We start from the raw sequence: 18,095 nt of genomic DNA on the forward strand, positions 1-18,095 counted from the left end.
GTCTTTATGGAACGTATTCCAAAAAGACCGGATAAAATCCTTAGTGCCCCGACAGATAGCATTGGATGAAAGAATTTCCCATAGATGCCATGGTTGTTGCGGCAGTCACAGAGAAGGAGCCAGCAGAACAGAGCTCCACTGTCCATCCTCCTAACAGGGAGTCTAGGGCTTTGGACAAATTTGGGAAGCAAGTCTGTGCATCAGTGACTTTTGCATTGCTATCACTGAATTATCAGGCACACTTCACCAAATTACAGAGGAACTTAGTAAAGGAACTTACTAGTTCTGCCCCAGGGCTTATGTCAAAAGTAGAACAGAAAACCTTATCCTCGAGGATGGCCACCCTGCAGTCCACTTCAAATGCATCCATGAGGTTGCACTTGTACACATCAGAGGGCATCTCAAGGGTGGCTAGTTCAGGCATAGCCATAACGAGACATGCTGGGATGCTGTTGTGTCTTCACAGAACTTTTCAAGGTGTCATTCATCAATGTTCTGTTTGATGGATGATCATTGTCTGGCCCAACAACTAAGGAGACTCTCTCTGGAGTGACCAGGCTGGAAAGACCTTGTCTGCCCTTGGAATTCGCTTTTCTACCCCAAACAGACCCTTTTCTAGGAAACAGCATGGTGGTAAGAAAATGTGGTTCAAGAAGTCTCAAGGTCCTTTCCAGGAGTCGCACAGAGAATTTTTCCCCAGAGGCAGAGGGGGGGGGACAATTATAATGGTAGACGCTGGCTGTGCAGCAGAGGGGGGGTCTGCAGAATCAAGGATCTTGAAATTCTTTCTCTGATAGATCCCTCCAGCACTCCCAAAAGTTTACTCAATTGTCCCTCTCTGGAGGCAGTTGGGGGGGGGGGCGCGTATCCTTGCACCAGGACACCTGGCTAGCCATCACAAATGACCTTTTGATGCAAAGGATAATATCCAGAGTATATTTCATTCCCTTTTTACAACTCCCAGTAAAACCAAAGAAAAATTTCCCTGATGTTCCACCAAATCAGAGGGAGCTAGCATCTCAAGAAATTGCAAAGTTGCTTGACAAAAGTCATCCAGGAGGTCCCACCAGACCAAGCAGGATCCGGAATTTACTCGAGGTTCTTTTTAGTGCCAAAAAAGACAGGGGACCAGAGGCCAATTCTGGACCTAACCTACCTGAACCAATTCGTAAAGAACTCCAAATTCCAGATGGTCATGGTCCAGTGCATTTTATGTCATCTACAGAAGGAAAACTGGATATGCTCAGTTGACCTTTAAGATGTGTACTATCACATCAAAGTATATGCTCAGTTGACCTTCAAGATGTGTACTATCACATCAAAATGAAAAAACACTGACAAAGGTCATCTCCACTTCTGTCTGGGAGCCAGTCATTACCGGTTCAGCGTCCTGCCCTTTGGTCTCACCACAGCCCTCAGGGTGTTCTCCAAATCTACGGCAGTGATAGTGGCTCACCTGAGACTTCTCAGATTCAGAGTGTTTCCTTATTTAGATGACTGGCTTCTGACTGCACCAAGCAGGCATCTACTAATAAAAGCCAGAGATAATCTGCTTCACCTAGCAACTGCGCTGGTAATCACCATCAACATGCAAAAAGCTTTCTTGCCTCAGAACAGAATTCTTACATTGAGAACTCATCAGGCAGATCTTTGCCATTCTAATGCCTTCAGCAAGATTGATCCTCAAAGCATTAGGTTCTATGGCTGCCCCTATAACTGATTCCCACTGGTCACTTATACATGAAAATTCTCCAATGGACTCTAGTGGTGCAGTGGTCTTTTCACCGTTATCCCTTAAGTATTCCCTTAAAATTGTCTCAAGTGTGCTGAAATTCTCTTCTTTGATGGGTCCATTCTGAAGAAATAAAGTGAGGGTGTCCATTTACACTTCCTCCCCCAGCTACATTTTGACCATGGACACCTCCAAGTTGGGGTGGGGGGTGGAGCATTTCTTGTGACTGATGGTCCAAGGTTAAGGTTGATGCAAGGGACCAATCTGCATATCAGCATCTTAGAGGTGAGAGCGGTACTTCTAGCGTTTCAGGCCTTTCAGAACTTTCTCCCTGTATGAACTACTACAATACAGACAGACAGACATGTCAGTTGTGTAGTACATCAACAAACAGGGGGGATACAGATCTTGCCCCCTTTGTTGAGAAGCAGTGAAGGTTTGGCAGTGGGCGATCTCTTCCAACCACTTCCTAGTAGCAACATTCTAGCAGACAGGCTCAGCAAGGACCATCCTTATGCCTCACGAGTGGTCTCTCAAACAGTCTGTGGCAAACGTGGTCTTTCACAAGTGGGATCAACCTTGCTGTGACCTGTTTGCATCCCCCTTCAACAGCAGATGCAGCAGGTACTTTGCCCTGATCCCTTCTCTGGAGCAGTCACTGAGATGCTGTTCATGCTTGGCCCTCCAGTCTCCTTTACGCTTATCCTCCCCTACCACTCATACCCAAATTTCTTCATAAAGTACAATGGTTGAAGAGCAGAGTGATCCGCATTGCTCTCTTCTGGCCTTGACCGGTGTGGTTCCTCTTCCTTTGTTCTCACCTAGTACGTCCTCCTTGGATGCTGAATCCCAGTTCAGACCTCCTATCTCATCCATCAGGACTGATTTACCCAGATCTTGTAGCCCTGAAACTGACCTCATGGTTTCTCAATTCCTGTGATGGCTAGACATTCCAGGCTTTCCTCTCCAGACTGAAAAAAATTGATATCTTCCCTTAAAGCTTCTACTAGAAAAATCTGTAAGACTAAATGGAAAAGATTCACTTTTTGGGCTCTACAGAAGCAATTACATCCTTCACTGCTTCAATCCCAGCAGTACTGGACTTCCTTGCTTCAATTTTCCAGGATGGAACAAGTTTCTGTACTATTAAAGTTCAATTGGCAGCCATCTCCAACTACCATATAGGGAATAATGCTTCCCCTTAGCATCATCTAAATTGTGTAAAACATTTCTTAGGGGTACCTTCATACTTAGACCTCCTGTAAAGGACCCTCTCCACCTTGGAATCTCATCATGGTTTTACGAGCCTTAGTACATTACCCTTTTGAGCTATTTGCCAAGGTGTATCTCAAATTTTTTCTTTGATAACTGTGTTTTTGGTAGCTATAACTCCTGCAAGATGAGTATCAGAAGAACTGCAAGCACTATCTTCCAACAACACTGTATTTGATTTTTCACAACGATTAGTTACCTTATGCACAAATCTTTCTTTTTTTTCCAAAAGTTGCCTCTGAAAAAATATCAGTCATATCATCAAATTACCAGTTTTCTTCCCTAAATTTGAGAATAAAGGAGAAAATAGTCTTCATCTTCTCAATGCACATAGGCAATTGCGTTTTTATCTGGACAAAACAAAGGCATTCAGAAAATCTGATCAACTATTTGTTTCCTTTTCTAAGTTAAGAATGGTATGCCAGCCTCTAAGATTGCCCTGGCCAAATGGATACTAGATTATGTTTTCTGTGTCTGTTCTTCGAAAAGTTTTGCATTACCAAGACAATTGGAGGCACATTCAACCAGGTCACTGACTACTTCAGCAGCTTTCTGGTCTATAGTCTCTATTGATGATATTTGCACAGCTGTGTCTTGGTCGAATACTCTTACCTTTATTGTGCATTCCAAATTAGATATTTCCAGGACTAGAGCTGCCTTTGGTTTTGTGGATCTCCAGAACATCCTTCCATGAGGGCCACCCAAGGTTACTGTAGCTGGGGACTCTGTCCCATTGGTTGAGGAATGAATGAAAATGACAACATGAGATAAGGAAGTTATATACTCACTATAACATTCCATATGTGTTCTTTCATCCTCAACCCTCCCTTCCCTCTGCCCTTCTCTTTGGGAGAGACCTAATGGAAATGCTGTTAGGAACCTTAGTTCTTGTTTGAGCTCCTGATCTTTCAGTTGTTACTTTCCTGTCATAGCATTATGTATATGTGATGATATAAGGTACTGCCAGCACAGCTAGCTGGAATTTTGTAAATAATTATATGTCATTTGTGAATATCAAACTGATTTGTACAAGGTGTTTGCATTACAAATGTATTAGAACTCTGTCATGTGTATATCAAACTGATTTATACAGAAGTTTGCGTTGAAAAGGTATTTGTAAAGTACTTGTCTGAAATGTGTCCACAGTGTGCCCTACTGGAGAGAACAGAGAAATGTATATTCACTGTTGTAACAGTTTAAAGGTATATGTTTTAATAGAGGAGCCTGGGACACAGGAGGTTAACCTCAGTCCATCAAACTTTAAAATATATCTGAAATTAAATCACTTTACGGGCTAGGCCATAAAGATGCAATCTCACAGATTTCAATGCAACCAGAGACACAAGTCTGTACTAGGAAGCTGTCTTCATTGTCTTTGGGGTGAACTAATTACTACTCTGGATGCATGGAGGCATGAAATTGTTTTATGACTTTCAGCACCTGCCAGAGATCTGAGCAAAAGCCCTTGTGTGTATATTTATACAGGTAGGTGCTAAATCCTTCCAGCTTCCAACAATGGTGGTTTGCATGGGAACTGGAAGTCAGGTGAGCAGAAGTGATTTCATTCTGCAAGCTATCTCAGAAGTAATTTTTTAAATATTGTTTTCAGAAGTCTCTTAGTGAGACTGAACATTCTGTATTCTGTGTTGGGCCTTACAACAAGTAGGGCCATTCACCACATCATGTTTCTTGCTCTAGTAAGTAAGTTATTAGGGAATAGTATAATTCTCTTAGATTAAGTCAGGATTATAGTGAAGATTTGTTTAGATGTTGTTTTTTCTTTATTTGTCTGAGCTTGTTCTTCAGTGTTTTAAATATTTCCTGCAATTTGAACTCTGATGTCACTGTGAATATATACTTTATATTTTCTTCTAATGTTGCCGTTCTGCCACAGTTTTGTCAGGATCAAGTCTTTCTGCTGATATAATTATCTCTTTAATACGGGTCTTGGCAGCTTTCTCATGGCCAGGTTTTGGAGCATACATGTGATGTGCTCTTTCAGTTGGATCAGAGGTTTCTCATACTTAAAACAGTTAATCATTGCTTTAAATTCAGTTTCTACAAGTTTCTGAAGCTACAGCTAAAAGGTTTTGTTATTCAAACCTTTGGAGAAAGTTGGTCACTTATGGCTTAGCTATATTGTATGGTAATGAAATGACGATTAATTCCTGCTGCTTGTGAAAGAGTTAATTATGCTTACATTGTTAGATATTTTAGATGTTCAGGCAGTCTGATTTCCTGTATGTGCCTTACCTTTCCTGTAGTACTTTACCAAGGGATACCTGATTGGGCCGTCACTTCAAGTAGTCTAGGGTTTGCTGCAACAGCAATATTTCCTTCTTTCTTCCCAGTCAGGTTTTGTACTGTTTACAGACTGGATGCTTACAAATTATTGTGAACTCAAACTTTTAGTGTTGTACAGGAGAGTTTGATGCCTAGTGGTCAGGAGGATTGTTGCTCTTGCCTCCATGATGAATGACCTTGTTAAGGAAGCCAATAAAATTTAAGTTTTATATTTTCATATATATGTTGGCCTTCCTTTAATGCTTATGAAACAATGCAGTATTCATTAGGGAGAAAAATATCCTTCATACTTTGTTCTATAGTCAGTGTTATAATGCTTTGTCATTTTTTTTTGAGCTGTGGCTTTAGATGAATGAATATAAAAAGTATTAGGTTAATTACTTTGTGGTAATATGTTAAAGCATTTGTCTGAAATTTTGATTGGGCATTTTATTGTGGATTAAATAGCAGTTTTGATCAAATAGTTGGGATGCCTGAATACATCGAGTTGTTTACTTTGATTGTAAGCCAGTGACCTATGTTCTGCTTAGTTTTCCTGCTAAGCAGCTTGGATCTCTGCAAATGCACAAAGGAGTGTTAAGAAAATTGCAGACATTTGTCCAAAGCAAGTACTTTGTGTATGGGGAGCACATTCCCAAACCCTGCAATATGAGATGTTGCACATCTTGCATGCACACATATATCCCTTATTATAGTCTTTTCCAAGATCACTATTACTCAGAAAAAAAAGATAAATCACGTTTTCTCTCCTCACCCCAAAAAAGTTGCATCTTTCTCCTTGTATTATTTTTCAGAAACACTGTTGTTGAGTTTCTCTGATTCAAGCACTTGCATTGTAGAAAACATGAGGTTCTGATTCTCTGTTCATAAGATTTTTTCTTAACTTTTTCTGTTAAATTGTTTGATATAAATGTTTAATTGTAGATGTTAAAATGACTGAAGGAGGAGAACTGAGGCTTATAGTTCTAATAACTATTAGGACATTTTTTCATAAAAATTATAAATGGTAATTTAAATGTGATGCAGCGCTGTATAACTGTTTTGTGGTTTCTATCCTAGTTGCCCTTGAGAAAATGGATTCTATGCTTTCATCAGAAGCTGCCTGGATATCCCAGTACAAGGATATTTCCGATGTGGACGAAATGAAAGCCCCAGACTGTGCAGAAACTTTCATGACTTTGCTACTGGTTATTACAGGTATTACATAAATCCATGATCTCTAACTTTGGTTTGAATGATTGCATTTGTCCTGTTCTGTTATTAACACTTCATTTTTGAAAAGAAGGATTTTGATTTTGTAGAAGATGCATAATTTAAAAAAAAAGCACTAGCAAGCATTGTTGGCATAGAAGGATAAAGCCTAACTATGCTGCAGGTGACCAGAGTTCGACTAGCAGCTCAGGGACCTGCCTGGAGCTGGTGTGAAGGGAGCAAAGAAGTGACAAAGCAGTTGCCTGCTCATGTTTCCCAGGAGTAGGAATATGGGGACATACGGGGGACAGGGTTGTTCTCAAACCTCAGTGGTGATACTGGGCCATGTCTGGAGTTTGTGGCTATAGCAAGTGGGCAGATGAAGGATCCATTTGCAATGCAGTTGGTGGTGATTCCCTCATGGTACCACTGCATGCTCATCTAGATGACTGCACCCAGCAGTGTTTTACTTGTATTCTGCCTTTAATTGCATATTTAAACTAGGAAAGAGACTGCAGCTGTCTCTCTTGTGAGTCACACAGAAATTAGACTAGGTTAATTACCTGTGAACTGAGGGTGCAGCTAGAAACTAAACCTATTTAAGGGGTAAAATAAAACATTTCAAGGCTTTACTGGAAAAGCTTAATTTGACCATGTAGCTTCTTCCCTCTCCTCTTTCATTGGCTATTGTAAGCACAACATTATCATTTTGTGAAGTCACTCCCCTTTTGCTATTTAAATTTATTGGCTGTCCAACTGTATTCCATAGAGCCAGAATATAAAATGCCCAGCCCCTTCCAGTCTATCTTGACAGTTTTAAAATTAGTGGCTAAAGTTACCCCCTCTTTCATATCCAACTGCTTAGTGCACACTCCAGCCCTTAGGATTTTAACACGTTTTTCTGTCTTACATTTAAAATCTGCAACATCTACTCAAAGACCATCAATTATTGGAGAGCCCACATCTGCCTGTCAGTAGTCATTTTGGGATTAGTGCTTCTGTATTGCTGCTGCTGTTGAGAGAAGGAACAAAGGGACATTATTTCCTGGAGACTGCTGACAACTGGAAAGCCTAATAACTGCTTCATGTGGTGCCAGCTTGAAATTTGTGCTTATATTTTACTCCTAGTGAGAGATGAACAGAGTGCATTGTTTCCTGAGTGTGGAGTGAGTGTCTTGTGTTTGACCTTCCTGATTGGTCTGGTTGATATTCAAGGCATCTAGCAGGAAAAGGCTACAACAAGCCTACAGACCCTTGCTTCATCTGGGACAAGACTGTTGATCACCAAAGTGCCTGTGGCCTGCTTCTCATGTTGGGATTGGTGCTGTTGCTTTGCTTCTAGTGAAAGAAGAAGCAAAGGAGCATTGTATCCCATCTGACTGAAGCTGAGTTGAGCCCAAAACTAGTCGGAGCCAGGCAGTAGCCTTTTAGGTGAATTCCCTTCTTTTCATTATTCTTGACAAGCTAATTCTTTCTTTTCGGTAAGTACTGCTTGATTTGCTGCTAACTAATCTTAACTTCAGAATATCTGCCTAAATACTTCATCCATAAATCATCAGGGTCTACTTATTAGTTTCCCCTCAGATGTTTGGCAGTACCTTGTATAGATGCAGACACCTTGAGTTGACATTTTTCCTGTGAAAGCATCCTCAAAATTTCATCAGTACCTCGTTGCACACAGGGCAACTAGTTTGTAGTGACAAGCACAGCTCTCAGAGTTGCAAGTCAAATACTCCTGACATTACTTTATATTCTCACTATAACTGTATAATCAGTAAAAAAGGGTCTGTTGCCATGGATATGAACTTTCCTACTATCTCTCTTACCAGCTTGGTGAATATGGACATCCTGAAGCAATGCAGAAATTATCTCATGTTTACTGGCAACTAGTTAATTCTCAAACAAGATGATATGATATGTGAGCGATGAGTTTACACAATGTCATTGGAGGCAAAGCTCTCACGTAAAAGCAATCCTAATGTCAATCAGTTTGTCAGTAGCTAAGGATATGTGGGAAGAGACTAAACAAACAATAATATAAAAACTGAGAAACTGGAATCTCTTGGCTGTGGGTATGGAAAGCAAGATACAAGCAGTAAAATGTTTTTAGTCCCTTTAGCCCCCTAGTTTTATACATAGGTCAACCATATTGTTATCAACTACAGGCAAAGTTATGGATAGTAATTAATAAAGCATTGAAGGATTTTCTCTGGGAGTGGAAGTGGGCAGGAGTCAAGTGGGATAAGCTGATCCTTCCTATAGAACAAGGACACTTAATACCTGATTTGAAGGGATATTTTAGAGCTGTGGAGGCTGTTATGCATAACACAGGCAGAAAGCTACAATTCAAGGTGGAAAGGGATGATGATAAAGTGGGGGTAATTTAAGATATAAGCTAAAAGTGGGATTTGGTATGCACATCCTTAAGGAGAATAAGTCACACAAGATACTATATTCATGAAGTGACAAAAAATGTACCAAGAACTAAGCCTACATGGGAATGGAGAGAGGAAATTCTTTTGATAGGGGTGACTTCAGGTAGGTACATAAAATAGGCAAGAGAGGCTTGAATTTACTGAAGGAAGCTGGTAAAGGAATTAAGGTATTAAGAGCAAATAACTAGAGAGGGAAAGGTAATAGAATGGGATGAGTCCAAGAAGATATTTTGACTGCAGGTTAGAGATTATCTTCCCTATCTGGGATTGATATCTGAGAATAGGCAAAGAGAAAGGGGTAGGGGAGTCCTAAATGACAGACCTGCACTGGTTGGGTTTTTAGTTGAGTTTAGAACAAAAGCGTCTGTTAAAAAAGGGACAGTTTAGCATGGCATGTAATATGTTGCACGATAACTATAGAAATTGGACGAAGTGAGAAAAGATTGAGAACAGAGATTGGATAAACAATTACCAAAGAAACAATGGGAAGACTCCTGTATGGCTTCCAAATATGTAACAAAATCCAAGCAGACTCCAAAGAATTTTTCATCAGGTAGATGGCAATTGCAGGTGTAACGGGGAAGAAGGTGGTACCTGGGAGCACATTCTCTCATTGTGGAATGAGTTGGCAGACTTCAGAAATTCCCATACAGAGCACTCTGTCAGGAATACTGGGTGAGAAAAATTAGTGTAACTAAGGGAATGTTTTTAGCTGGGGATACAAGATCTGAATTGCCTAGACATAGTAAGGCCTTATTAACTTTAATTCTTGTGGCTGCCAAACAAAGCAATTATCTGAAAATAGAAATCAAAGTCTATACCAATCATACTTGAAGTAGTGAATATTGTGACAGGTTAAAAAAAACAGAAAGTGGAATCTTTAGAAAAGGTTAGGAGTAAATTACTTAGAAAAAAATGGAAATTGTGGGAGTAATACATGTAGAAAAATGGTTTAGAGCAGGAATGAGGATTAAGAGAAGGCAGGCATCAAGCAATTTATGTAATGTTAGTTTTACTATATTGTATAGAACAATTATGTAAATGTAAGTTTGCCTATGTCATAAAAAAAAAAAAAAAGAAATCCGTGAACTTCAGTAATAGCCATGACAGTCCTAGAAGTAAAAAGGAAGCATATGTTCTTCGTGTTTCACTGTTGCAGTCATCACCTGTGGGTTATCCCTGCTGTGGTAGCCCTCAGCCGGCCCGAATACCAGAGTCAATGATGTTCTTTGTGTTTCACTGTTGCAGTCATCACACTTGGGTTATCCTGCCAGGGGTAGCCCTCAGTCCAGTACAGAGACTTAGTATTTCTGCATTGGTTGCTGTCACATCAGGACTGACGTCCGGTTGTCAGTGGTATAAAAACAGGCAACTGGCACCATTACATCAGTCTTTCTTGCTGAGGAGCCAGAAGCAGTTTGCACGAGTGCCGGTCGACTGCTACCTGAGTTTTCATTTCTGAAATTGAATCATCTTGAAGTCTTCTAAAGTGAAGTACCCCATTGGGGATCCTTTTTTCTTGCTCTAACCGATGTCAGATTCTTAAAATGGCAGAATACCTGATCAGGCTGATTAGGGGAAGCCTTCCCCTGCTAAAAGAAAGAGACGTGTCCCCCAGCAGTTTTATCTGACCAAAAGTCCGATGACTTTGTGGTTTCTGATTATGAAGACATGCCCTTATCTGCATATGAGGATTCAGATGCAGAGGAATCAGTTCCTTCTGCCTCCCCTCCAGAGTATTTTTCTTTTGGTGAAACTTGTAAAACAAACAATTGACCTGGGAAGGCGTACAATAAAGCTCGCAGACAGTCAGATTCTCTTCCTTTAATGTCACAACCAAAGCACAACCAAAGCTTTACATTAACGTCCTAAATTATGTTTTCGTTTGCAAAACTTCATCAGATGTGGGCTGAAACCTTATAATTAAGTATTTATCATCATCATCATCATCTTTCGGCTTTTCCCATTAGGGGTCGCCACAGCGGATCATCTCTTTCCATTTCTTCCTATCCTCTGCATCTTGCTCTGTCACACCAACCGCCTGCATGTCCTCTCTCACCATGTCCATAAACCTCATCTTAGGCCTTCCTCTTTTCCTCTTACCTGGCAGCTCCATCCTTAGCATCTTTTTCCCCAATATACCCATCATCCCTCCTCAGCACGTCCAAACCAACGCCATCTCGTCTCTCTTGCTTTGTCGCCAAACTGTCCAACATGAGCTGACCCTCTAATATACTAATTCCTAATCCTATCCATCCTAGTCACACCAAGTGCAAATCTTAACATCTTTAACTCTGCCACATCCAGCTTTGACTCCTGCCTTTTTGTCAATGCCACTGTCTCCAACCCATATAACATAGCTGGTCTCACTACCCTCTTGTAGACCTTCCCTTTCACTCTTACTGGTACCCGTCTGTCACAAATCACTCCTGACACTCTTCTCCACCCATTCCACCCTGCCTGTACTCTCTTCTTCACCTCTCTTCCACATTCACCATTACTCTGAACTGTTGTTCCCAAGTACTTAAACTTGTCCACCTTTACCAACTCTACTCCCTGCATCCTCACCATTCCTCTACCCTCCCTCTCATTTACACACACATATATTCTGTCTTAGCCCTGCTGACCTTCATTCCTCTGCTCTCTAGAGCACATCTCTATCTCTCCAGAGTCTCCTCAACCTGATTTTTACTCTCACTACAGATCACAATGTCATCAGCAAACATCATAGTCCACGGGGCCTCCTGTCTGATCTCATCTGTCAACCTGTCCATCACCACTGCAAATAAGAAAGGACTCAGAGCTGATCCTTGATGTAATCCCACCTCCACCTTAAACGGATCTGTCACTCCCACTGCAGTCCTCACCACTGTCACACTACCCTCGTACATATCCTGTACCACTTTTACATACTTTTCTGCCACTCCCGACTTCCTCATACAATACCACAACTCTTCTCTAGGCACCCTGTCATATGCTTTCTCCAAGTCTACAAAGACACAATGCAACTCCTTCTGACCTTCTCTGTATTTCTCCAATGACACTCTCAGAGCAAACATTGCATATGTAGTGCTCTTTCCTGGCATGAAACCATACTGCTGATCACTAATCATCACCTCCCTTCTTAACCTAGCTTCTACTACTCTTTCCCATAACTTCAAGCTGTGACTGATCAATTTTATCCCTCTGTAGTTACTGCAGCTCTGCACATCACCCTTATTCTTAATGATAGGTACCAAAACACTTTTTCTGCACTCCTCAGGCATCCTCTGACTTTCCAAAATTTCATTAAACAATCGAGTTAAAAATTCCACTGCCATTTCTCCTAAGCACCTCCATGCTTCCATTGCGATGTCATCTGGGCCAACAGCCTTTCCATTCTTCATCCTCTTCATAGCTGTCCTTACTTCCTCCTTGCTAATCTGTTTCACTTCCTGATTCACTATCCCCACATCATCCAACCTTCTCTCTCTCATTCTCTTCATTCATCAGCCTCTCAAAATACTCCTTCCATCTACTCAACGCACTCTCCTCTCTTGTGCGTACCTTTCCCTCACTATCCTTTATCACCCTTACTTGCTGCACATCTTTCCCAGCTCTGTCCCTCTGTCTAGCCAATCGGTACAGTTCCTTTTCTCCCTCTTCAGTGTCCAGTCTCTCATACAACTATCCATACGCCTTATACTTAGCTTTCGCCACCTCTCTCTTTGCCATGCGCCTCATCTCCTTATACTCATGTCTACTTTCTTCATCTCTTTGACAGTCCCACTTCTTCTTTGCCAGCCTCTTCCTCTGTATACTCTCCTGTACTTCCTCATTCCACCACCAGGTCTCCTTGTCCTCCTTCCTCTGTCCAGATGTCACACCAAGCACCTTTCTAGCAGTCTCCCTTACTAGTTCTGCTGTAGTTATCCAGCTATTTAGTAACTCTCCACTGCCTCCCAGTGCCTGTCTTAGCACTTCCCTAAACTCCACTTCACAATCACCCTTTTTTAACTTCCACCATTTAATCCTTGGCACTGCTTTCACACTCCCCCTCCTCCTCTTGATCACCAAAGTCATCCTACAGACCACCATTCTATGCTGCTTAACTACACTTTCCCCTGCCACCACTTTACAGTCTCCAATCTCCTTCAGACTGGCCCTCCTACATAGGATATAATCCACCTGTGTGCATCTTCCTCCACTCTTGTATGTCACCCTATGCTCCTCCCTCTTCTTAAAATATGTATTCACCACAGCCATGTCCATCCTTTTCGCAAAATCCACAATCATCTGACCTTCTGCATTCCTCTCCTTAACACCATACCTACCCATCACTTCCTCATCCCCTCTGTTCACTTCACCAACATGCCCATTAAAGTCCGCTCCAATCACTAGTCTCTCACCCTTGGGGTACACTCACCACAACTTCATCCAACTTGCTCCAAAATTTCTCTTTCTCATCCATCGCACACCCAACTTGTTGAGCATATGCACTAACAACATTCATCATTACACCATCAATTTCGAGCTTCATAAACATCACTCTGTCAGACACTCTCTTCACGTCTAAAATACTCTTGGCATATTGTTCCTTTGGTATAACCCCTACCCCATTTCTCCTGCCACCCACACCATGATAGAACAATTTAAACCCGTTTCCTAAACACCTGGCCTTACTTCCATTCCATCTGGTCTCTTGCACGCACAATATATCAACCTTCCTTCTCTCCATCATATCAGCTAGCTTTCTTCCTATACCAGCCATACTGCCAACATTCAAAGTTCCTACCGTCACTGCTACACTCCTAACCTTCCTCCTCTCTTCCTGCCTTCGGGCATGCCTTCGCCCTCCTCTTCTCCTTCGGCCAACAGTAGCCCAATTTCTGCCAGCACCCTGTTGGCTAACAGTACTGGTGGCGGTCGTTGTTAACCCGGGCCTCGACCGATCCGGTATGGAAATATGAAATTTTTGCACCATAACTGATGTGGCAGAATTTTTACGCTGGATGCCCAGTCCCAATTAAGACATAATCTATCACAAAGCATTTTAATACACATAATTAATGTTAACCTAAAACTTTTAATAATTCCGTCAAAATTACTTTGTATGATAAAAACCTCTTAACAAAATTCCTCCACATAAAAAGCATTCAATATATAATTTTAAATACAATTAAAATAATAAGTTTGATGAAATATAAAACATATGTTATTGTGCAATATAAGCTATTCCTGTAAAGGAAACAAGAATTATTATATTGATTTATTTCACCATCTTGTGGCCACCTATAAAATTACACTATAAAAATGTAACATTTTGTTAATAAAACGCTTTCTTTAAAATTCAATAATGATGTTTGCTCTTATTAAAGTAAGAGATGAATAAACGATTGGGAGGAAAAAATTGAGTATAGAGAGCTCTGGTGGCAGGTAACTTTACAGGCTAAAAAGTGGCCAGGGTTGAATGATTGCTATTTCCATACCCCCTTTCTCAAACTTAGAGCTGCAAAAATATAATTTATAATTTATAGTTCAGTGAACAACATGGAGTTTTGAATTACACCGTCTCAAAGGAAATGTGGTTTTATGCATTTGTTCTCTGTTTTTTGTTTTTTAAATGTTTTAACACAATTTTTTTAAATGGTTTAAAGTAATGTTTAAGGTCTTAATTCATTGTTCATTTATCTCTTATTTTAATAAGAGCAAACATCATTATTGAATTTTAAAGAAAGTATTTTATTTATTAACAAAATGTTATATTTTTATAGTGTAATTTTATAGGTGACCACAAGATGGTGAAATAAATCAGCAAAATGATTATTCTTTTCTTTACAGGAATAGCTTATATTGCACAATAACATATGATGTCCTTCAAGAATGCAACTGCAGTCATAACATGTGGGTTGTCCTGCCTCAGGCAGCCCTCGGTCAGCCGGATTCCAAAGTCTGGGTCCGACGTCGGCTGATGTCGCATTTCTCTCCGACGTCAGAGCGGCTGGAGTATATAAGCATCAGCCGACGCCATTTTCTTCAGTCTTTCTTGCCGCGCGGTGCCCGAAGCAGAAGCAGTTCGCAAGTGCCGGTCAGTCAGCTCCTGTATTCTTCGATACCGAAGTCATCAAAAAAGCTAAGTACCCCGTTGGGGACCTTTTCTTGCCTCAGCTGATGTCAGAAATAACTGAAAAAGTTAACAATTGTCTTTCTTGTGGTAAACAAATACCTCATAAGGATTTCCACTCTTACTGTCTTCCCTGCCTGGGCCCAGACCACGACGTCTCGGCCTGTGTAGCCTGTGCTCGCTTCAACAAGCGCACTCTCAGGCGCCGGGCAGAGTTCGCTGAAGACTTTTTTGCCGATTAAATTTGCTTACAACATGCCGTCGGATCTTCCGACATCGCAAACTCCCAAAAAGCGAAAAGACCGGGACCGACATCCTCGGCCCGCGTCTACCACCGACTCCACGCCAAAACCCAGCGCGAGTGCTCCGGTTCCCTTCGAGACGGTCTCTCCACCTCTCCGAACCGAAGACACCGCATTACCGACTACTCCGATTCCGGACATCACTCCGACACCAGTTATCGATTTTCCTCCGGATACCGAAACCGAGGAAATGCCCGAGACCATTGCTGTAGACAAGGTCACTCCTGCACGTGGAGCTGCCAGGCCTCCTATGGCCATGTCTATTAAGGCCTACACTAGGGCTAAGGCAGCCAGCAAGACAAAGCATATTACTTCTAAATCCTTACCTCAGCCTACTCCAGAGACACAAATTATGTCCATGGCTGCTGATTTAATTTCCATGATTCGAGGTTCACAGGCCCATCCTGAGAGAGGATCCCAGCCTCCTGATAAAAGGCCCAGGGTTGAACCCTCTGAACCTATTCATTCAGATGAAGACTCTGAGGGCTCTGTCCACTGTGATAGCCAGGAAGAGCTCTTCCAGACCTATGAGGACTCGGATGCAGAAGATTTTATTCCCTCGGCCTCCCCTCCTGAGGATATTTCTTTTGGGGAAGTTCTGCACACCATGAGGGAACATTTCAAGTGGCAGGGTCAGGAATACTCTGATTCTAGGAAACGCCTGAGGACTTTCCTTAAGAAGCCCCAGCACAGGCCCTTAGCTATTCCTCCTGTACTTGATGTTCTGGATGATCTATATTCTGACTCTAGTGCTACCCCTCATTCTCTTCCTCCTGCTCCAGCCAAGCCTGACAGGTATTACAGGGTCCCAGAAACTCATTCCCATTTATTCAGGGCCCATTCTGCTGATTTGGAAACTATTTCACAGGGGCCTAAAGGAGTTTCAGCCTCCACCTCTAAAAATCCTTTGCCCTCCAACAGGGAGGCCAGGTCTTTAGAGAGATGGGGTAAAAAAGTTTACACATCCACTACCTTATCTATGAGAGCTTTCAATTGCCTTTTTCATATGTTACAATATCAGGATTACCTTTTAGAAGATTTACAAAAAACTCTAGCCACTCCTGATCCTTTGGACAGGAAGACTTTGCAGGAAGCTGTACATAACACTCAGCAAGTAAGCAACCACTTCCTGCAGTGTGGGTATGATGCAATGGAAGCTTCATGTAGGGCAGCTATGACAGGGGCAGTCATTCGAAGACATGCTTGGTTAAAAGATCAACCTCTACCAGATCATGTAAAAGCAAAACTTCTGGATGCACCTTTGGAAAAGAACAAGCTTTTTGGTGCAAATGCTAAGGATGTGTTAAAGACCATCGAAGAAAAAGCAAAATCAGTTCAGACGGTGAAAGATTTCCTCCAAGTTCAACCCCCCAGATTCAGTAGGAACTGGCCTTCTAAAAACTGGTCCTTTCCTAATACAGAAAAGTTTCAAAGGGGTAAGAACAGACGTGGCTGAGGAAGAGGCCAATACAGAGGCCCTTACAGGGGACGACAATGGCAGCCAGGAAACCAAAGAAGTGACGCAGGGGTTTCACCTGCCCCACAACCACAATCTCAATGACTTTCCTCTACTACCGCCTACCAGGTAACAAATAGAAGCTCCCTTGGGCGGGAAATTATCTCTGTTTGCAGAAAACTGGCACAGACTGACAAAGGACAAATGGATTTTGGACATTATAGACCGAGGGTACAGGTTTCATTTTCATACCTTACCAAGAAAACAAGGCATGCCAAACCTACCACAAAACCAGAGAGCAGAGGCTATCAAGCAAATCACTCTGCTGACTCGGATGAAAGCAATAGAAAGAGTTCCACAACAAGAACAAGACCAGGGGTTTTACTCAAGACTGTTCCTGGTTCCAAGAAAAGAATCTCAATGGAGACCAATACTGGACTTGTCCACATTAAACACCTTTCTCATAGTACCAAAGTTCAAAATGCTGACTCTACAGCAACTCCTTCCCATGCTGGGCAAGGGGTCTTGGCTGATTACTCTGGACCTCAAGGAGGCATACCTGCATGTCCCTATCAGACACAGCTGCAGAAGATACCTTAGATTTCTTGCAGGGCCAGAGCATTATCAATTCTCAGCATTGCCATTTGGCTTATCTACTGCGCCCAGAGTATTCACAAAATGCCTGGCTTCAGTAATTGCTCATTGCAGGCTCCAGGGATACAAATTTACCCACCTGGACGACTGCCTCATACAAGCGGACGACAAATTGATGTTGACAAAAAACCTGGATTATGTCATACGATTACTTCAAACTCTGGGATACACAGTCAACTTCCAGAAGTCAAGACTGCAGCCATCCCAGCAAATAATCTTCTTAGGAGCCAAACTAGACACAGCCTCTCAGATGGCTTACCTGACAGAAGACAAACAAGAAAAGTTAACTCATTACTTCAAAGGTTTAGCAAAACTCACCCAGATGACTGCAAGGAGATTCCTACAGGCCCTGGGCTACATGGCATCCTGCATTCTCCTGGTTTCATTAGCAAGACTACACATGAGAAAGCTTCAATGGTACCTAAAAAGCATTTGGTCTCAACACAGCAACAACTTGGAGACCATCATTCCGCTCATTCCATGCCTACAAAAGGAATTTCTATGGTGGGCCTCGGTGAGCCAGGCAAACACAGGTATGTCATTCAAAAAACCACAGATAACACAGACCATGACCACAGACGCCTCAGACCTTGGATCGGGGCGCACATGGAAGGCAGGTGTATACAAGGACAATGGTCTCCAAAGG

At 41.9% G+C, this 18,095-nt stretch overlaps 1 protein-coding gene across 2 annotated transcripts in view; it reads left to right on the forward strand.

Moving 5' to 3' along the window:
* RINT1 (RAD50 interactor 1) overlaps nucleotides 1–18,095 on the forward strand; it is a 625,783-nt gene that overhangs the window by 279,328 nt on the left and 328,360 nt on the right. For both annotated transcript variants that reach the window (XM_044088530.1, XM_044088531.1), the window contains one exon: nucleotides 6,368–6,505. In XM_044088530.1, the coding sequence (XP_043944465.1) occupies nucleotides 6,368–6,505 (138 nt within the window). The remainder of the gene's footprint in view (nucleotides 1–6,367; nucleotides 6,506–18,095) is intronic.

Source organism: Protopterus annectens, chromosome 11.part0, assembly GCF_019279795.1.
Source record: "Protopterus annectens isolate FY-2018-M chromosome 11.part0, PAN1.0, whole genome shotgun sequence".
In the NCBI taxonomy this organism is placed as follows: domain Eukaryota; kingdom Metazoa; phylum Chordata; order Ceratodontiformes; family Protopteridae; genus Protopterus; species Protopterus annectens.